The 23045-nt window shown below is 43.5% G+C and overlaps 1 protein-coding gene across 3 annotated transcripts in view; it reads left to right on the plus strand.

Moving 5' to 3' along the window:
* The window catches only part of LOC120902166 (protein artichoke), a 97845-nt gene that overhangs the window by 28015 nt on the left and 46785 nt on the right, over positions 1–23045 (plus strand). For all 3 annotated transcript variants that reach the window (XM_040310708.1, XM_040310710.1, XM_040310707.1), the window contains exon 3: positions 7785–8040. In XM_040310708.1, the coding sequence (XP_040166642.1) occupies positions 7806–8040 (235 nt within the window). In that variant the 5' untranslated portion in view covers positions 7785–7805. The remainder of the gene's footprint in view (positions 1–7784; positions 8041–23045) is intronic.

The raw sequence follows: 23045 nt of genomic DNA on the forward strand, positions 1-23045 counted from the left end.
ACAATTGTAACACCTTATTGATTATTTTTACTTCACAAACAATCATTCAACTTCAACAACCTCACTGCGATCTCACCGCTAATTGATATCATTGGAAGCTGTCAATCGACGCTAATTAGCGGGTTACGGTTCGTCGACAAGGAAGCTTGCCCTCTGCCGTCAATCCCACCACAAATACCCCTCCTAGCGATATGATGCAGTGTCCTGAGCATTTTTTTTAATTACGTTAAATTATTTTCAAACACTTTACGGAAAGTTGACCCACTCATTCATCGGTCATTTACAGAGGAAAAACAAAAAACAAAGCAACAATAAAGCTTACAAAGTTTATTTACTGAGGCAACAGGAAAAAAACGCAACACGAGCCAGCGTGCCACCGTCGTGCCATGGTGGACCGGTCGTGCCAGGGTAATCGATTGAATTCAATTAAAAAATCATTCCCAGCGTCAACCACCATGTGCGTGCCTGTAACAGAAGCTTTGCAGGCCATTCCAGCCCGTACCGGCGCGTGTGTTTGTGCGGTCCCTGTTGCTGGAGTGCTTCCAGCGGCCACGCACGGGGCCCACTGTTTGGTGAAGGTGTGGCGGTGCGAAACCACCTGTGATTGGATCAGCACGAAACGTAAAGCGACCATTGCCACCACCGTAAAATGGAGCTCCTGTCCCCGCCGAGTTCGGCCCCGTGCGGTAAGCGGGGTACGGCTGGCTTGAATCGATTTTTCTGTCTCATTAATAATGTCCGGTTTCCGGTTTCCCGGCATTTCACGCACACCGGGCTTCGGTTTTGGATAAGCGCTGCCCGCGTCAGCATTATTGGATTGCACTAGTCAGATTAGACCGAGAGAGAGAGAGTGGAGTGCGAGCAGGCTCAGGTGCTTCGCTGCTTTCGAGAGCTGTTGAAGCGCGTGCTAAAAGGGTGCACAATGAGTGTGTTCATAATTTAATACGATGATATTTATGAAACAAACAAACGCTAACTGTTGCTGCAGTGGCCGCGCATCGACGGGCGCAAGCATTAGATCGATCCTGGCCGCACCAGTACCCGTATCATACCGGCATCCGCCCGGGCGTGCCTCAACGATTGGCCCACCCGAAAGCGGGCCACTTCACGATGAAATTATTGCCGGGCTTGCTCTTTGATATCATAATGGGCTCTTCCCGCTGCGATTCTGTTCGCACTTGAATGTGTAGTCGCTCGAGTGACGAAAATCAGGACAAAATTCCATTTCGATCGACTCGATTGCTTACAGCGCCGGAACGATTTGCGCCACTCGAAGAGACCCACTCGAGAGCGATTGTTGAGAGTGTGTGTGTGTGTAAGCTGTATGCTGGGTAACGGAAGCGACACAAAGAAGCAGGTTGTAAGATGAACGCCTCGCCGATCTTTGCTAGCAAAATGAAAGCCCGAACGATGGCCGCATTGGCAGGAGCCAAAAGGGAGGGTGAGACAAATTTCTTCGGTTTGGAATTCAAAGCTCGTTGAAATTGACAATTTTTCCCAGGAACGTGACGCTGAAATGACTCTACTGCTTTAATTTGACGGCGTGCGAGCAAGAGAGCCGTTTTTTCCTGTGCTTTTGATGCTGTCTCATGGGCTTGTAGCTTAAATCGATTTTATTAATTTAATGTTACACGTGTTGGTTGTTACAAGGGAAGCTTTACTAAAAAGTATCACATGCACTCAAGTCTATCCACTGTTTTTTATTAAGTTTCAATGAGTCTGATATTAATAAAAACTAATATTCTGTTTGAGAACCTCAAGGTAAATAAAGATAGACCAAAATATTCAACTACTTGTTGTTCGATATAGCTCTCCTCAGGCTTTTCCTCTTCTCCAAAAACGGAGTAGAGCAGAACGACATGATTGATTATCCTGCACAGTTGTACCTTTCGAGGATGGGTTTGATGTAGGATGAGTTTTCCCGATCCCACCGTGATAAGATAAACATGATAGCGCTCATCTTGCAACCTGCTTCAGCCGCTCCAGCTGCTACTGCAAAAGGTTTTTGCGTTAAAAATCCCCGCTGCAAGATCTTAGGAAACGATTTGCATCGAGTAAGCAACTCACCAAAAACCCTCCGATCGCTTATAACGATGTCCGTGCTCCGTTGTGCCGTAAGAGGATGTTATCCGGGCACAAAGCACCCTCGCGGCGCTGCGGAAAAGGTGAAACGGCTTAAGCGAAAGTAGACTGCGAGTAATAACCATGATGAGAGATTTGATCCGATGATGATGTATCAGCTCGACGTTGTGCCGCTTCTACGCGCGCTACGTCGTCTGCGTTTCCATGCTGTACCGATGGCCGCTCACGACAAAAAAAGGAAGAGCGAGTGGTACGAAAATCCAACGCTGTCTGGCGTAGGGGATAACGCTGACGAGGATTTATCACGTCGTGGCTCGTCCCGCCTGTGCCCGGGGAGCGCCAATAGTAGCGGTGTGCGCCTCGCGCCTAGGTAGGACGAAGTCACCCAAAAGTCACAATCTATCCCCACTGCTCCCCGCATCCGTCGCTGAGGTACGTCTGATTGGGTGTTACGTGCTTGAAGTATTGTCGGACGTGATTTATTGCTTTTCGAATGCTTTGGGATGGGTAAGCTTTTGCACGGCTTCTCCACCCCTCGCACGGCCACATTCCTACTCTACCGGGGGACAGAATTTGCTGGCTTTCTTTTGATCAAAGCAAGGGACGGTAAGCATCGACGACAACGCGTTCGGCTTCCGTTAGCATAGTGTGATGCTAAAATGCGCCATCGTACGTCAGAATTAAGACGAGACGATTGCTGCTGTGTGCAAAGGCACGCCGAACGCCCGCCCGGGCTGGTCGCTCGTTAAAGACGCTCAAAAACGGCACCAAAGTTATGTTCAATTTGTTGTGGTACGATAGCTGTGGGGGGAAATTTTCCGGATGCCGCCATTACTTTGGGGTTGTGTGATTTATAATGTGTGCAGTTGATGGTGCTCGGCGCGCGTTTAGTTGGCCCATTTCGTGTTTTATGGTTAAAATCGAGAAGGAGTTTTTCATGAGTTTGAGATTCGTTTTTTTTTTGCTCGTTTGTTTCATTCTGCTGATTCGTGATTCGAAACGACTGCAGGGGCGAGAGAAGAAAGGGTGTATTGATTTAATAGGTGTGATTAATGGGAAGCAGGGAGTATTGTGACTGTGAAAGGACTCGGTGCTGAGCAGGACGATTGATCGATTTTTAATTTCAAGAATGATGGATTGAAAACATCGATTCGCAATCTTTTACTTTCGACAAAGAGTGTGTCATTTTGAGTGTAGGTAGGATTTTTTGTTTATCAATAACCAGACAGTATTTTGACGCAATGATGAAAATTCTGGTCAAAAAGTAACTGTGCTACATTTTTTTTAAAGTAATTAAATGTTTTTACAGGTTGGTCTGGTTTTTTTTCAATTTAGATGCTCTATTTAGAGTTTTGCTTGAATCTAGAAAACATACATAGGGATGACGGCTTGATGAGGGTGCAGCTGGGTACAAGCTGAGCCATTGTTTTGGAAACGAATAGGACGAGATAGTGAGCTTATTGTCTATCTGTGTTCATTTTGTAAGCTCACGTAAGCCTAAATTTCGGATGCTTGTTAATGTTCCAATTTCTGGTTTTGTTTTTCGTTTGCTTTCAGGCATGAACATGACGGATTTTACTATCACCAGAATTAGAGACCGAGAAAGTGGACAAGTACATGTCACAGATGGAGTCGAAGGCTTTTGTTTTCATTTTGATTTCGATTCGAGAAGCAGCAATCTATTCAATGCAGAATCTTTACAAACTCACAATCGCGGCTTCCCTGATTGTTGTTAAAAAATAAGTAAAATCTGATTATTGTTTATCCATCTCGGGGCCCTAAGCGGGGGATATAATTGGGGCCCTAGTTTTCTGAGAAGTCCAGAAAATTATATCGCATTTTTATGAATATCTTGTTACGCATACCAACTATGTCATCCTGATTTCGTTAGGGATTAATATTCTTCTGTCGTTTTTTATCTTTTAACTAACTGCTTATTATTTTAATAGCTTCTATTGTCTTCGTGTAATCAAGCTAACATATTTTTCCATATTTTTACGATGTGCATCATCGTTGTTTCCGTCAGCGCAAAAATCAAAACTATATTCAAATTCTATACTAGTGTTAGTAGTGTTTGGTGTGAAGAAGCATTTCATTCTCTGTAGTAGTTTTTCAACACAAGTACGTATTAGGTCGTTTTTCTAAACTAAGAGTCTTTTATATTGAAATGAATCAATGAACAGTGAAATTATGAACTGTAGCTATTAAAACTCCAGACTTTCCGAATTTTAGTACAGATCTAGGCATATCTAGATAAAAGCATATCTGGAAAACCTGACAAAAAATCAGAATTTTACTAATTTACACTTTTGTATTTTTAGAGCAGTTTGCAATACATTTGTTTGCTCATTCGTGTACATGAGCAGTGAAAGCCACTACACAAAGCTTGTGTGATTTCCTGTTTCAAAGATGCATAAAATGTGCCTGAAATCCAAGCGTCCGACAATGATTATCCTGCAATTGCGTATTTTTAGTCTTTTCCTCCTTGCAATTGCGACCGTTTAGGAAGTTCTTAAAAAATATAAATTAATCGTCCCAGGAGCTTCTTTATGACTATTATTTATGACCTCACGAGAGGATTTATTGGTTTTAATATGGAAAAGTGGCCGGTCTCGTAGTACAGTCGTCAACTCGTACGACTTAACAACATGCCCGTCATGGGTTCAATCCCCAAATAGACCGCGCCGCCATACGTAGGACTGACTATCCTGCTATGGGGGGAAATCAATTAGTCACTGAAAGCCAAGCCCACAAGTGGGTACAGGCAGGCCTTGACCGACATCGGTTGTTGAGCCAAAGAAGAATAATATGGAAAAGTGCGAAAGTATGTAAAATTTATTTTGGCCTTCAAAAATTATCTCCAAAGTAACAACTTTTAATAGCTATAAATGTTATCAACACATTCCAAACAGTTACTTGTAAGAATTTACTACTTTGAGAATGATTTAGTTTTCCGTTCATTTGGGCATTAATAACAAAAAATCAATCGCTTATAAAAGTGAACTAACATGTGGAGGTTTAGCTCGGAGCCCCCTTTAGGCCGGGGCCCCCCCCGCGGCCGCTCAGTCCGCTTATAGGAAAATCCGCCACTGGGTACAACCATTTTCAGATACAAACTAAGTAACTTACAGCCCGAGGACTCATTTCAAAGATTTCGATGAATTGCAATGCCTGATGAAAGACTTCAAATTTCTCTTTTTTCTATTGTAGAAAAATTTGAATTACAAATGTAGTGAACCTTTCATGTAATATGATTTTGATATTTTGACACAAATTATTGTTTTCGCCATTATTAAGGTAAGGTATTATGCAATTGTTTAATTAGTGATAACCATAACTGCCATGCTGATTCATTTAATAACGTCAAGCTTCATCCACTATGATACGGTGCTAATTGTAGCAAAGTCTTAACCCTCTAGCCCCGCTACTAAACGTCTGGAGTGGGCTAATTTCCCAATAAAAGTACCCCAAATTCGCTGTCTAGCATTATTTCGCTAGCCCAGGCTCATTAAATCTCTTTCAACACTCTTACGACAACGGTAACAATTACTACCCGGCAACCGCAAATTCACGGTTTTGCATCGGTGCTCCGAGAACAGTGCCCGAGTGTACGGACAACACCGTGCTGCTCTACTGCAAGCAGCACCCGGCACCACTGTTGGCCCATCGAAATTAGCCAGCAATATATCAAATTTATCCTGCAGCCAAGGCTGAACGAGAAAAATTCCCTATCCAGAGGATTTCATTAATTTGAAATTCATTCCGTTGTTATACTTTCATGCGCGGTGGTCCCGCACGACGGGCCGGAGCAATGCCGGCCGTCGAGGGAGATAATAAATATTTTAACAATTTTGCCCGTGCAAATGAACGGGATGGGCAAAATGTTTCCGTGTCCGTCTCCTGGGCAGGCCTTTTAGTATTTTTTTGGTGAGACCAAGCAAGGGTCTCACAGCACAGGGACCTTTGCCCGTGCGCTTGGAGGTCGCTTGCACCAAAATTCTGACTAAGGAAAACCTAGTTTGCTTTTGGGGCGATGCTTCACGGAGCGGCTCTCATTGCTCGTTGCATCACCAATTTTTGCTGATAAATACTGCTCAAAGAAGGGGAAAGGGACCGAAAAGCACCAAGCGGCAACAGACGAACAGGCGGGCACAGTGATGAGAAAGGATGGTAAAAAGAAAAAAAACAACCACGGAACACCGAAATCGAACGTATGCTCTCGTCCTAAATCTCGTGGGAGCCTCTTGCCTCCCGTTTTGAACCGCGCTGGCCACAGTTTCATGCCAGCGCTCAATTTACTGCCTCACGAACGTTCGCTGCAAACTATTTAAACATTTCCTTTTCCCAATTTTCAACAGTTTCAAGCCGCCACACCAGCCACCCGCCGGCAGCTGCACTGCGCAAATGGAGCAGTTTCCGGTCATTTCGTTCGGTTGCTGTGCCATTGCCATGTATTTCACCCAGGGAAATTCTTTTTTAATTACCTCGCATGTCGAGGTTTCTTTCGCTCGCTCGGATGGATGGGAAAATTGGGTGGGCGGACGAGTTGAGGCATCGATTTCATTAGTGGCCCTACAAGGTGTGTGTGTGTGTGTGTGTGTGTGTGGGTGAATGAGCGAGAGAGAGAGAGAGAGAGGGAGAGCTTCTAGAAGCTAACGTCGGCGTGCAAGACCGCGCACAAAGACCGTAATGATTTTATTTGATACTCAAACCATTTCTATGGCGTCTTAATGCACGGTAAGAACCATATCAATTTAAATGATAGCACTCGAAATGAGACCACGCCGTTGCCTTCAGCCCTTCGCACCCTTCACGGTGGCATCATGCTGTTGGAGTAAGCGTTAAAGTCACCGTCGAAGCAGCGTACTATTTAAAATGTGCCTTTAACTTCTGTAATTGGGTTGAGCAACTTTTGCGCAGTTTTCGAGCTGGAAATGACAAAAATCGAACTCAACGAGACACACACACACACAAACACACATGCTCAATTTTGTTGAGAAACTTTCCATCAAACGCACCGATCAAGCAACCCTCACCGAGCGCAACCACACATACCAGAGGGGGTTGAAGGGTTGATCACAGTTGAAATGTGTGTTGGGTGAACCTTTCGTTTTTTTTTCTTGTCAAGCTCAACTTCTCGACTCGAACATCAAACATTGGAAATCATGTACCGTTTTTTTGTCGTCCTTCTCCTTCGTTTTCTTCTTCTTCTAGTCGTCTACTATACTTTCTCCACACGTGTGATATGCTTACGAATGCGGAGATTGCTCCCTTCCTTCCTTTGCTGATGGGTTTCGCTTCAATGGAGGTTGAAATTTATTCTCTTCTCCACCTTCGTATTTCCATCACCAAACCACTCCCTTAGCTCCCATGCAAACATGATAAATGGGTTTCATTTATCATGCAGCGTGTACGTGTACGTGTAGACTCAAGGATCGCTAGGTATCGAGTTTGTTAGCAGACTGGGATGGAGTGGGGGCTGGTAGAGAAATTGCTTCCACCCAGCGCACCCAGATTATCTGGAACGAGTGAATTTGTGTTTCTGAAAAGTTTGGCGCACGTGTTTTATTGCACAGCGGTGGAAGAGTTGTGTGTATATTTTTCTTTTTACTCCTTTTTTCTTCTCCTACTACTGATACAGTTCAATTCCCGTTCACGTTATTCTAATCTACTTTGTCGGTTTTATCTTGCACCCTTTACAGCGAACAGCGTCACCCTTCACCATGGGCATCCCGGCCACCGTACGGTCCTGCGCGGACCTCGTTAGCATACTGCTGCTCACTGTGATACAGACCGGCACGCTCGGCTGGAAGCTGGATAATCGAAACATCATGTACACTAATCAGGACATCTCGTACGAGTGCCCAATCAACACCATGTGCCGGTGTGCGAGTTTGCCGAACGAAACCGCACTCCTCGAGATCAATTGCAACGAGGTGTCGCTGTACAAATTTCCCGGTAAGTAGTAGAGGGCGCACTTGCAGCCCATTACACACACACATCCCCGTCTCACCTGCTTAATCCCAACAAAACAAAACCGGGGCGCCGAAACCGGGTTAAGATAACATTTTAAATGCAAACAAACAAGCGAGAACAACGACTTTCGGTCAAAGTCAAAGTCGGCTCTCAATTATTGTTGGCAATGTTTATTCATCGCACCCTGCCGGACACGCAGCAGCAGCAGCAGCAGCCGGTCGATTTGGCGATCTGGAAAACAGGGGGCCCAAACGATGGGCAAGCAAAAGATGCCGTGCGTATCGGAATTTTATTGAAGAATAAATATTGACCTTAGCAAGCGTAGTTTGCCGTCACTGGATCCACCCGGTGGTTCGCTTACGTCGTTTGTCGGCTTTTGTGAAGGGTAAGGACTCTTTTATTTTGTGCAAGGGACGCCCACCTCCCACACCGGCGTCGGTGATAATCTACCGGAACGGTGTAGCAGGGTGAATTTAAATTCTGTTCACCTTCAACTGATAGGCCCAACCCGGTACGGTAACGCAGCATGGTCGCAGCCGTCCTGCGAAAGGACCATCCACGGCGACACGCTTCATTCGCCTCGGACGACAAGGCGTGATGGGTTTCTTTCTTGTTTCGCTTCCCTAGAGAACCCCGGAGGACCTGTTGTGTTTTTTTTTCTTTCTTCGCACTTTCTTGTTGCGCATTCATGGGAACCACCGTGTTCGCGTGAGTTAGTAAATTTGGGTTCGTGGCTTGCTGTGTGTGTATGTCTCTCTCTCTCTCTCTCTCGCTCTGTTTGAGCGCAGGTGAGCCTGTGGGTCTTCCACTTCCTGTCGGCTCTAGTTCGCCCGAACAACGTTAAGCAAATATCACTAACAAGCTAGTCGCACTTCAATCTTTCTCCGAGCGAAAGTGCCCTCTTTGCACCCGGTTCTTCCGGCGGTCCGGACGGGTTTAGAACGGGAAGCTGAGGTACACAGGGGTACATCTCAACTTCATGGTTCGTTGTGTAACTGTGAAAAAGTAGGTTCAACTCAGCACTGCACAGATACAGGCACACACACACACACGGAGCCCACTTTTGGGCTCATTCGGTTGAGGGGTTCGTTTTAGCACGAACTTCTTGCTTGTTCTTGGCCACCGCGGCCCTGCTCTGGCCCTCTCCTTCTGTGGCCGGTCCTTTCTTGTTCTTGGCTTGGCACTACTTTGTGCACGGTCTTACCGCCACACCACCCAACCCCGTTTCGTTTGCTTTGAATGGCCAAACCTCGTTCCTTGGTTGTCTGCAAACCTTCTCGAGGAAGCACTCTTTTGCTGAGCGTTCGTTTGCTTTCATTTCCAAGTAACATTGCAAATAAGAGGATTGGGATTGTTTATTTTGACATTTTGTAATGTTGTGATTTTTTTTTTGTTTGTAGCACTCCTTGCCCTCCTCTCCTCGCCAGCCACCTTTATTGACTTGTGCAGAACAGAGCGTCGGTGGCGTCACACGCTTGGCGCGCCACACCTTTTCTTGCGCGCGTACCGTAAGTGTTGGATTCCCTTTTTCGAGAGTCTTGTTAGCGTGACGGGTCCGTTTGTTTGAATCATCTCCGTGATGGGGCACTTGCACCTTTTCCACTCATATGGCTTATCACAGTGCGGTGTGGGGAAGCGGGTGGGGTAAAAATGGCTGTAGTTTTGCTGAGAAATCAAATTATATCTGGGCGAAAGTCAGAGCTGGCCAGAGCTTGACAGGGCGGTGCCGACCCACCTGCCGTCTTATCTCGGGAGGCAGTCCGGTTCGGTTCCCGGCTGAGGTGTGGTTTGAAATGGCGCATCATTACGATCAATATGTCGAAGTGGCAAAAATGGAAGACCGCAATTTGTGCAAACCAAACCTGTGTGCTCGAGTGGTGACAACTCGTTATTTCCTGTGCACGGACGGAAGCGCCCGGCCATGGTTTGACTCTCTATTTGTTTACCTCGCAGCCCCCTGCCCCCTCGACCCACCGACCCGGGCATACTTGCCAGTGAAGGAGTGCTGAAGGCATGACTATAGCCGAGCACTGTTTATTCGCTTCACCGTCAAAGAGGGCACACGTTGCGACCGAGCACCGAGCATTGATCGATGTTGTTGCAACACATGAATACGAATCATTTCTTGAGCAAAGTGTGGTGACTGCTGCCCTTTTTACCCGTGCTCCGTATTTGTCGAAGTTAAAAATGTCGAATTACGCGCCGGTTCGCCTGGATGGAAGGTTGTCGTGCATTGCGCTGGCAAATGTGTACCAATTGGCATTTTGGAATGGGGTAAACACGGAGGTTAAAAATATAAATATAACTATTGATTCGTTCGCTGCTTACGTCATACGCTGGGGCTGCTGGATGGGAGCGGTTATTGGTGCGTGAAATTAGTCAAAGGAAATGAATTTTGCTGGCTGTTTGCATTATTTCCCGACTTCGGTTTGATTGATTTCGGTGACGTCAATTGCTCACAAAAAAACACATTAAAAATTGGAGATTGTACTCCAGAGAACATGCAGTAGGGTGTTTAAAATGTATTATTAAATACAGTTCTTCTCTTGTGGTATATAATGTTTCATTACAGTAGTTTTCAGTTAATTTTGGTTCTAAGGTATCAATTTTTGACACTATGTAACAATGTTAGCTTCTAAGGGATCAAATTTTGACAGTACCTATCAATTATTGACTTTAACGTTTCGTTTTAGTCTATAAGTCAATAATTTTTTACTCTTGTATGAATAATGAAAAATTTACTAATAAATTTAGCAGATTCATGATATTTTTTTATTTTACATTGAATAAACACTGCTAATAACGTGAAATTGTTTTTAAAACTAATGATAATTTTTTTAAAAAATTAAGACATTATTATCACTCGCAATGCACACAATTCTTTTTTTATTCCGTCGAAACTTTAAAAATTGGAATAACATTCTTTATATTTTATAATTACATCAACTAAATTATTCATGACTTAACTTGAATCGAATTATTTAACACACAGTTTCTGACATAACGTTATAAATTTTTAACAAAACAGTTGACATACCGGCAAAAAAGGATACCCTAGAGACAAAAAATGTGAAATGCTGTTAAGAATTGGTTCCATTTAATATAAAAGTTTTATATTGATAAGATAAAAAAATGAAAATAAAAAAATAAATAAATTAACTTAACAAATAAACAAATGTTTTCGAACATGAATCAGATTACAGTGTCTGAGTTTCTACAAATGTCACATATGAGTTTTGAATATCATTTGATATTTCACAACGTTTTATCTTTGTGAACTAGTCATGATTGTATAGTAGAACTTTTTTAGCATAATTTTTACGAGATGCGACTGCTGCCTGCATCCTTTTCCAATACAAAATTGTAATAAATCTTTTAGCTCAAAAAACCTTGCAAGACAGAAACGTTACGTACCCTGTTTCTAGAAAAAAGATTACGCTTCAATGTAAATTCAAAACGTTAAGGAGCATGCTATAAAAATTTGTTAAAGGATCTGGAAAAATAATTGATAGTATTTAGTAATACTATGTACACAAAATGAAGAATAATAACGGTTAATATATCAAAAAGAAATAAGAAGAGACATTAAATACAATACGAACAAAATTAATGATTTTTACGTTAAAATAATCCACCAAGCAGCTTTGAACGACTGATGTTTTACAAACTTTTAAACAAACAAATAAATAAATAAATAAATAAAAGCATTACATTTTGTTTGGCACTTCAAACACCCTCAACTCATTAATGCAGATGATTTTATATTCACTAATACACAGCACATAATCCAAAACAAGCTATAAAAATAGCTTTAAACTACTTTAGGCACCAGCAAACTAGCCCGTAATCACACCTTCAAAACTGTTTGTTGCTGTGCGCGCTCATCACAGTAAATAATCATCACCAAGCGTCTCCATCAAACTGTCTCGTAAAAAACCCCAGGTTTTGCCCAAACCGGCCATCAAATCCAGACCATAGCGTATACATTATTAGCAAATATCCCGTACACAACAACAAAAAAACCCGCCCAACAGTGCCAACAGTCTTGTGTTTTTGTGAGCTACATTAGCTGCTGTAAAAACGGGGTAAAGTATGGCCAATGAAATATTGAAATGCACCATAAAGAAGGTGATTCCGATCGCCGGGAAGCACCCGGGACGTCGGGTGCCCGGACACACTGGGCACTGGTGCGAAACGTGATATACGTTCCCACGGTGTAGGTTTGAAATAAAAGGTGGGAAAATGGGCGTTGAAATATACGACGACATGAAGACGACACGGCGCCACTTGCACTCATGCCCCGCCGTGCTGCTGGTTTGTTTATTCCAATACAAAATAATCCCACCGATTCAGTGACGGACGGGCAGGGAGCGAAAAAAAGCCACGCTGCACTTTTAGTCCGACCCATTTCCGGTGTTCGGCTTTGCTTCGCCGAATTGCCCTACACGGTTATAAATGGTCCGGTCGAAGTTTAGAATTGGCACGGAAGCTACGGCACTGGGGGCGGGTGGGCAAACAACATGGGAATAAAAGCAAATTTATGTAATGTGCAGCAAGTTCTAGCAGTGCTATCTGTTCCCCTTTTCCATTGGATCGGCCTGCTTCAGGTAACATCTTCTTGCTTCGGTTCTTTCGGCAAACATTGTCACGGAAAAGGGCAAAACTTGATCCTTTTCCATCCATCCGTGATGTTTGGGGAATGGGAGGATGGAATGGTTGGCAATACACTGCCAGGCGTCTGCCAGCCAGCCAGCCAGCCAGCCACCTGCTTATCTGGGTTGTTCTTTTTGTTTCCATTCCGGCAACATCAAACGAAGGGAACGAACGTTTCTCGAACGCTATCACAAAGCAGCGAATAGAAATAAAACAAAGAAACAAAAATGGGAAGCTGGGAAACCCGTGCTAAGCCCCGCGGATACAAACCGAGTGGAAGGGGGTGAGTGAAAATGGTTTGATGCTTTTAGTTACGGAAAACAAAGCTAACCGGTTTTGTCATCTTCCTGCTGTGTTGTTGTGCGTCCTTTTCTTTCCGTTTTTCCGTTAAAAAATGTCTTGACTGAAGAGAGATAGCAGGCAAGACAAAGAAGACGAAACGGTGACCATTGGAAGGGGTTATACCGCCCAGCAAAAGATACAACCATCAAATGGAACGGAACGATGCAAAGAATGCTACGGGAGTGCAGTGGGGGGAAAACCGGTTCTGTTTTGCTCTGCCTCCAGAGTTTTCTTACCAGTTTACCCGGTGTGTTTATCAGCGGCTTGTGCTTTGAAGTGGATAGGGATGCGTGCCAAAGGTGCCATGATCCTCTTGCAGCCGGGCGGCAAATGTTTTGCGGCCCTGCAAACTACCCAAAATGCCGGAAAGTGTTCTGGTTTTTGCTACGCTTTTCAAATCTTTCAACACTTCAGCTTTGGAGCTTACGCCGGTTGAAGATGTGAAGGAGTTCAAGCGTGTATGTTGAAGAAGCTAACGCTCGAGAGCCAATCCAGCAAGCGGAGGACGTTTTATTTGTAAAAGGCAAATTGTTGTGGAAATAATAACAATTGCATACATTCAGGCATTACTACAATATTATTCAATAATTGAAGATTTGATTCAATCGTTTTTTGTGTTTCTTTTCTTTTTTATGATTTTTTAACATTTTTTCAAAATTCTTTTTCATTTATTAAATTATCTAATGTATGATCAACCTGTTATATTTTCTGTAATTTTGAGTTTTATTTCCACGATGGAACTTACCCTCTGCTGTGTTCGTGCTTTGTTAGCCTGTTGTAGACCAGAACTGCCAACGTCGCTATATTGCTGACTAGAACTTTAAGCCATTCATCATCGCAACGCAACCATAATAACCCTTTGTTGAAAGTCCTGAAACGTCGGTTAATGATTGCATGTGTACGCGACGGTAGAGGCCCCCCCCCCCCCTCAGCCAAACCCGTTTGCAACGCAGACACTAATAACAAATACAGCTGCGTTCGCAGCACAACAGCAGCAGCAGCAACAACATCAAAATCAACAAAAATAACTAGTATCACACCCAAGCACGCTGTCCCACCCGAAAAACGAACCACAAAAGCACCATGAACACACACACACGCAGCCAAAATAAAAAAAGGCAATACATAAAGTCTGTGTACATAAACACAATTCACAGGCATCAGCACCGGTCGGTGCTTTCGTCTGTCACGTGATTGTCCTCACGGCGAAACCCCTCGGCGGTTTGAAGCTCATGTGCACACACGTACGCGGATTCAAGGTTCATGCGGCTTTGGGCGGAATGAAAATATAAATAAACAAACAATGCGAACACATTTATAAATATGTATAAAGCAGTGAAAATATTTGCATGACATTTTGGAATATTTTTGCGCTCCGTTACCAGATTTAGACCGACTGACGGTGGACGGTGGAACACGTTCGCGCCCGGAAACGGTGGCCGTGGCGCGCTGTATGCGTAAGTTTTCGCCACGCGGCTCGGTGGCTTAAATAATCGATGGCATCGGGGCGACCACGATTTGCGTGCAATGCTCGCTTCGCGGCTTTAAGGATGAGCTAATATGACACACATTCGCTGGGTACTGGGTGTTGAAAGAGACAAATTTTACCATGAAAGTATTTGGTAAGTGTATCATACTGTGCGTTGGGAATTGTGTTTTAATTTAGAAGTAATGCTATAGTTTTGAATTTTGATAGAACTTTCAGCTATTTAAAATATTTAATAATGTACCGTGACCACTAATTGTTAGCCTATATTTAGTAAAACATTCGTTAGGAAGCAAAAAGTAAAATGAAACCATCATTTTCGATTCATATCGGACTCACCACAGGGAGCCGACCATGTGGCATTTTTAATCCTTCCTGTGCAAAACACCACGCTTTTGTAAGCTTTTCCATGGACGTGAACATGATGCATGATATTTCATTCAACACTTTCCACAGTGATTTCTTTATTTTCAACATCGTTTTCCACCGTGCTTTATCGACCCACAACGAAGGGTCGCATCGATAATGCGATATCATTTCTCGCACTGATATTTGCTGGGATGGTTTTTTGTTACACGTGTTTTTCCCCTCCACGCATCTCCACAGAGCTGTATGCGGTAGGCTCAAAAAGCAGAGGCGTTTATTATGACGACCTGCTTTCATCCCAGGACCTAACTCGATCGATCGATCAGCATAAGCGTCCAATTGTGGTTTGTGAAGTGGCAGATGTCTGCCATGTAGTTATCAAGCATTTACACGCATACAAACGTGTTGTTTTGCTTTGTAGTGTATTTAAAGCATGATACCACAGTGGGAAACTTGAAAAGGGTTAATCATTTACAACATAATAAAAACGTTGTATTCTGTGGCTTATTATATTTTTACATCAAGCCGCAATCTGTTTTGCGTAATCCGTGATCAGTGAGTTTGCATGCAATGGTGTATATTGAATTTTTGTTTTGTGCGTTAAATGTACCCTTTTTGTATTTCCTATGAATGCAATATGAATGGAAATAATGTTCCTATGAAACAAACGAAACGTGAAACGTACTATATGGCCAATTGGATTGTCATAGGAAAAAATACAACAACTTGCCATGTTACAAACTGCAACAACCACAACAAACTGTGCCAAATCTGCAATCGAAGATGAAAATTATGTCATGAAATTGTTACGCGTTCCTCCAGAATAATAAAATATATTAAAAAATGTACTGTGTAGCTTACACCAGCTGGCATGTGATCAAGTGCTAGACAGCGATGTCTATTCAAAAAAGACGGTTGTTATAAACAAGTGGATTGTTTTTTTTATTAAGCTGTAAACTCTGTGATAGAAGTGATAAATATACAATTAATCCTACAGCTAAAGACATTTACAAACAAACTGTAGCATCGCTTCCCCTACCACACATAGAATCCAAAATACCGTCTTTGAAATGGAACAGAATTTAGACGCTTTTGAAAAAGAAGCACTGAATTCAAAACAACGAAACATATTTTATCTTGATTAAGAAAAAATAGTAACTAAAGAACATGAATTTGAATTTGGTATGAAAACAACTCCAAACTGAGCGTAATTTGGAATCATCGACGATCTTGAGAATGAATTTAAATAATTGTAATGATTTAAAAAAAGGATGTTTTTGCATAAATAGTCAACAACGAATTGCATATAACACCAACGATTGATAACCTCATCAAATTAATAATATGAAAAATGAAAAAATGGTTATTTATTATTTAATATTGATGTATAACGAGGACCTAACAAATGCTGTACTCGAAAACCTTTTGAAGGACATAATATATTAAGCAAATAAATTTAAACTAATTAATAAGACTATTGTTGTTAGAGTCTATGTAATGAAAGCAATTATATGTTTAGGATTGATTACAGGTTTTCCGAATCTCTGCAATGCATTGTAAAACATAATACACGATCGGATAGTAAGTATAGTTGATAAAGGATCGCCACAGAACTGAAGCACTTTTGAACCTCCATTAAAAAGCCAGGGAGCCACTTCTTTGCCGAATGCTATCGTGCTGTAAATTAATTCAAACAATTGACTCAACCTACCAAATTCCCGATTGTTTCGCGTAGTGGATTGAAGTACTACCCTTTGAACCATCGCTTTAGGGCTGACTTATCAAACATGCTTTACGCTACAACGACCCAACGCTTCGGCCACGGTTTCCAAATGACACTTCTTTAAATTTCATTCAATTATTCCCCGCTATCTCAGTGTACCGGCAGAAAACAATAAATCTTGTTGCCGATTTGTTCGCCTCGTGTTCGCGCCGCCTTCTAACGACCAAACAATCGCCATCTGTAGTACACCCGGACGCTCCTGACGCTAATGCGACCCGCATTTGCGAAGTGGCTTCGTGCCGGCACGTCTTTTTCTTGTTTCATTGACAATTTCATCAGTGAATCAACCACCCACGAAAGCGTTTGGGCATTTGTTTCGACGTTCGGCAACAAAAAAAGGCAAACCACCCAGCAAGTAACAAAGTCAATATTAAATTTACTTCATTTACACAGCCCCCGGCTCAAAGTGTCGTCAAGGAGCGTGTCATTAATTTTATTGAGATGAAAACTGACTCTCCCGTAATTGTGTTCTCCCGCTCGTGCAGAACTCTTGTCGCTGGCACGACGCAACAGCTTTTGATTTAAAGTACCTGGGCCCCAATCTCATTCAGCGGGTGTGGCAGCGGAGTGGTCGGAAGGAAATTCCGCGGCCCAAGAAAGCAATCAGCCCAAGGGTGTGCACTGCTGGGAAACGGCGAAAAATCCTAACAAAAACTAACCTACGGTAAAAAGTTGATGACAACGGACGTCTTCGACCCAAATCACATAATTTTACCCCTTTTAGCCGCCGGAGGATTCGTAAAAACATGTTGACCCATAGACCTCCGCCAAAGGGGATTAGAAGAAATGTGTGCCAGAGCACAGAAAGAAAAAGCACAGCGGCTAAAGCGACTGCCCATGGTCCTCTTTTTTTTACTTTTACGACACTTTTGGGATTGGGCTAAAAGTTTGCTTCCACTTCACTGGATGTACATGTTTAAATTATTCGGTTGTTTTCCTTTTTTGTTACTGCCTGTTTCGAGCAAACTTACCAACACTTTCCACACCTTAAAGACCGTCAATAAAGTATCGGTTAGGCTAAAAGGTTCGGATCATTCATCATTTGATTTAAAGATAGCCAATGGGCGTCTGTGCTGGTTTTAGGGAATTGAAAAACGTTTTAATGTCTTATGATGCGAAAATTTGGTCAGCTCAAATCGGTGTTGTGCGCCGCTAAAGCTTTCAGGGCCCCAATTTTCACCTTACCATCGTGGTGCGTGTCTTGAGCGTCATATTTTAACAGCACCACACAAAAGCGCTTCGTTTATGTTTCCTGGGGATGGCTTAATGTTTGGCCCCGGATACACGCGCAACGTCGAACGATCGCGCTCTGTGTGCGCTGTGTGTGTTGGGCACGGGAGCCGAATCTTCCACCACAAGAATGCGGACCACAGCCAAGAGACGGGCATCCAGGAGCACCAATTGCGTGCTGGCTCCATTTGTCTTGTGCTGGATGTGCTCGCGTGGCCCTGTTTGGTTTCGCTTTAGCATATCTTCTCCCCCGGGCGAAGCAACTTACGAAGTACGGGCAACCGTTTCCGAGGCTGTTCAATTTGCCATTCGATGAGCGTGGTCTCCCGTGCTGCGGTCGCGGCAACAGAGATTGTACCGCTCTGCACCGCTGGCTTAAGGTTAGAGTTTTGAAATAGTGCCAGCACGGGCTGCCGTTTCATATTTTGCTCGCTTTTCATTTCGCTACTGACTGCTGGTGCCGGTTTTCGTCCGTTGTTCATTCCTGTTTTGGTTGTTGCTGTACTTGTTTCTTTTACTTGAGGGCAACTGTAGTGCCAGCTTCTTTGTCAATAGGGGCTTTGCTCCGGAAGCGCCGAGTCTATTTCTGTTTATTGTTGTTTGCAAAATTCAATCTACAATCAGTGTTGATTGAGTGACATTGAGAATTTCCCGTGCTTAAGCAGAGAAAAATGGAGATTGTTTCAGGCAAATGGAAAGTGAGGAAAGCGTTTCCGTTTTCCCCGGGTTGCGTTGTGGAGCTGGCTGCTGAACGATTTTTGAATGCTATTTTGTACGAAACGATGCCATGATAGCATAGGATTATGGGAAGAGATTTTTGAGCGTGGAGAATGATCTTTTCAAAATTTGGGTACAAAAATCGAACTGTTTGGCTGTTTAAATTTAGTAACTAAGTCAAGTGCATCTACACTCTCAGGATATGACTTTGTGGGTGGTTATGCAAGGAAAAAGAAATTTCTCTGTTGTTGTATTTCATAACCATATTATTGTAACGAATGAAAATTTACTTCAATACGAATGTGTTATCAATTGTGTTCCAAATGTTCCACATGAAATTACAAAACGGATTACATAAACTGCAACCTCATATCGATGTCCTAACGCAAATAGGAATGTGAGAAGCGGAAATGTTCGTGGAATATTGGCAGCACAAAGGTATAACCGTTTACGGGCCACCTACAATTGCTCTATCGAATGGAAAAGCGCCAGGTAGAAGCGGGTAATCGAACCAGTGATATCGACGGGACCGGGACGATACAATGTAAAATTCTTGTTAGTATCCGTTTGGGGAACTGTTTGATCCTGGGCGTGAGTACCTATTGGAGTGATATTGCTATTGGAAACATGCGGAAACCATTCACACGGGCCAGCGTGCAGGGCCATCGAAGCAGTGCACGTAACGAGAAGCGATAGGGAAAACAAAACGGATCAGGTCAATGGGAAATGTAATCCAATTTTTCATCTGTTGAGTGGGTTGATTGTTTAATTTTACTCTTTCTGATCCCCTTTGATCAATAAAGTTCAATTTATAATTAAACGTATTTTATTTAACTTTACCTTAAAATGCAAGGTAAATGAAGCTGAGTTTGTTAAAAACCATTACAGTAAGAATAAACAGTGTCAGTTAACATCAGACACAGCAATGTTCGTGCCAGCATCAAACAAGAAAATCATTGCTTTTCTTAAAACTCTCCGTGCCTCCGTAGTTCCAAACTGTGCAAAAGGCCAATTTGCTGCTTCCCTTGAAGATGCTCTCAAAACATCACGAATCAAAGACAGTTGCGCTGCGTTGCGCTTAGCAGCGTCTTTTGCCGCTACCTGAACAGTGTGTGTGTGTGCTTCTTCTCGAGAAACACTCCGCTGTGCAAACAACCTAACCCCAAACCCGAGGCTTTAGAACGGAATGCACGCTCCCGTTTTGGTGTGCCCGACCGGCAGTTTCTTCATCTGGGAAAATATTTTTCTTTAATTTCTCACTCTTTATCGTGCACGGTCCCCCTGCTCGGAGATGTTGGCGCACTGGAGCAACGCATAAACGCGGCAAATGCTCATCCCCGCCCCCCATCCCGAGGCAGTTGCGGGTTGGCGGGTGTTCACGAGTGCGGTCGCAACAAGAGTGTGCGGCATTTGCTCTATTTATGTTTGACTGCGACGCATGCATGCGCTGCTGTAGGTGAAACATTCGGGCAAACATTCCGTCAGTACGTGGCGCGTGTGTGTTTCGTAAGCAACTCGCCAGCCAGCCAAAACAGCTGAGCTGAATGCACCGTACGGAAAGGATGCACAGCTATCCTGCGGGCGAATCCCGACCCGTGTTTCCGTGCATTCCGGGCCAACAACGTCGGGAAATATTCCTGCAGCGGGCCATGCTTAGCATTGCTTCGTGCTTCGTGAAACGGGCACGGGAAGGTTGAGCGAAACGAGCGCGTAGCCTGCCTGGTTGAGTTTAATAATGATGCTGGCCTTGGTTTAGTTTCTCGAATTAAGCTCACAATACGTGTATTAGATTAGGGCTCGAGAAAATGCCGGTTTGCTTTAATGCGGAGTTTGTGCCTTTAATTATTGATAGTAGTTTCTCTTCCACACTGCGCACAAATACACAGATCTTTTAAATGAGAAAATGAGCAAAGAAAAATGGTTCAAATTGCTGGGAATTATCGATTGATGTTTCGCACCGATTGTTGCCCTTTTTTTGTTTTGAAAACATAATTTCCACTAGGTCTTATTACTTTAAACAAGTGGTTAATTGGTGTTAATTATCGCAAAAACACTTTCAAAAGCTTAATAAACACACTGCGATGCAATTGTGCTTCGTTCGAAGCCATTAAGCTGATTTATCGAAACACCTTTAAAACAATTGAACCCCACGGCTACTTTGGCATGCAAATGCTGTCCCCATTCTGCTGCAAGCTCTAGGGACCTCTGGGTATGCAAATATTTAATCACACTAAGTGTACGATTAGACTGTTTGAGCTTCACATCCACAGCACAGCGCCGTCCGTTTGAAGTGAAAGCCGGACGGACCGGGCCTGGCAACAACCAGTAACACCTATAATTTGTATATCCCGTTAAGTGTTCCACTCCACCCGACGGTGCTGGACGTGCAGCCGAAGGGCGGAAGCAAATGCACACTAATCGTCGCACGGAAAATCCACCATCAATGCGACACGCGTAGACGAAGCGACAGACGGCGAAGGAGAAGTAACAACAACAAAAAAACATTACACATCACGGAAGCCACCACACAGCGCGCACACTATTATCTTGGGATCTTTGCTTGGGCCACCGGTGCAAGCCGCGGCTGCCGTCGCCCGGAAGCAACTAAGAAGCGTGACACACTTTCCCCTGGAGTGCATAAATAACGCCCCCGAACGACTCCCGGGAGGCTTCTGGCCCGGGGAAAATGATGATCGCTATCAGCCGCCAACCGCGATAGCTGTACATGTGACCATGTGTGTGGGTGTGTGTGTTTGTGCTTGGGTACGCAGCATTTTGGGATACGAACAACGATACAGCAAGCCCATTAGGATGGGACGCGGTGTGAACTGATGCCGTCCAGACGAGCGCTACGCTACGCTACGTACAAGCTGTGTCACTCGCTGCGTCAGGGGGGCCAGGGGGGGTGGAGTCGGAGGGTGTGGCTGTGAGTAAACGAAAACAATGTTTTAGCACAACAACTTTGTGTTGTAGCTGCTCACGTGCTCACATGTTGCATGCTAATTTTATTGATATTACCAGAACGTTTGCGCGAGTGGCTAAAGTTTTACATTGTGAGTTTGCTACATGGGTCGAATAATTGTTTTTTTTTCGTTGTGAACAATGAAACAACAGTGCAGGGATGTTTTTACAATACTTTCAACATGTCCAGCCCTTTTACTACGAGTCGTCTAATTTAGTAGCTACACTCACAGTACACCAAAGTAATTAATTTAACCACCAAAATAGTTGTAGGTGGCTATTTTAATCCGTTCTTCCGATAAACCATCCGCAAACCAGAAACGAAAAAAAAGCAACCAGCTCTATTTATTTACGATTATTTGCACACCTTTGCACACAAATAAATACTGACCTTCGGTTAAGGCATTTGAACTCTGCAGCAGTCCTAAATTGGTAGCTTGCGTGTGGATGATCTGCAAACAAAAATAGAGGGGAAGTTTGTTTGCCTCCACGTTTTGCACCACCGTGCAAATAAACTTACGCCTGCAAATAAACTGGCTCTATAAATAAGAGAGACACACACACACAATAAAAACGAGCCCATTTAACTACATGTTGTGCAGTGGTAAAAGCAAAATGGAAACTGATTGTGGTCATTGCAGTAAGAAGCAAAAAACAGTCGCAGCATGTAATGAGCGATAAGCGTGTTCAAACAAACGTGAGCGCCTTAAAAAACAAACACAATCGATCGATTAGGTCCATTTAGTCTGGTGAGATTGGAAACAACAAAGTACTGGTTGATAATTTTAATGCTTTCTATGGCTTATTTTATACAAAATTACGGGGAAAAAAACAAACAAATTCAACCGAACAAAAGGAAAATGATAAATAAACCGATTCTCATTCTTCTCAGAAACATTAAATGTTCCACGCTTCGCTTCGTACCATATATAGGTTATGTACAAAAAGTGCATCAGCTCACTCGGCTGCATAACTTTTTAATTTGAACGGGAAAAAGCCCGTTCCATTATAATCACACCGACGCTTAATAGCGAACAGCACGGTCAAAGCAATTATTTAACGATTCTTACCCCCGCCCAACATCCCCCCCCCCCCCCCCCCGAAAGTCACTGGCTCGAAATGGAGATAATCATTAATGCAAAGCAAATATCTCAATACTCCCAAAGCCAAAGCGAACGGCTTAACAAGGAAGGCCAGCTAACGCTCACAAAGGAACTGGCCGGGGCCGTAACTGGTGGTCCATGTCTGAGTGCGGTAAACACACACACACACACACAAACGACACGACGAAACCATATTTGCATGATTGTATAATTGCATCATGGCACGATAATTAAGCTCCGGAGCGCTGGATTAGAAATATTCCGAGGCAAACTTTAAATCACGGGGCCTTGTTAAAAGCGGGTCCTCCCACCCCCGTTTACCCTTCCCCGTTTTGCATGCGAACCT

This window comes from Anopheles arabiensis, chromosome 3, assembly GCF_016920715.1.
Source record: "Anopheles arabiensis isolate DONGOLA chromosome 3, AaraD3, whole genome shotgun sequence".
Lineage (NCBI taxonomy): Eukaryota > Metazoa > Arthropoda > Insecta > Diptera > Culicidae > Anopheles > Anopheles arabiensis.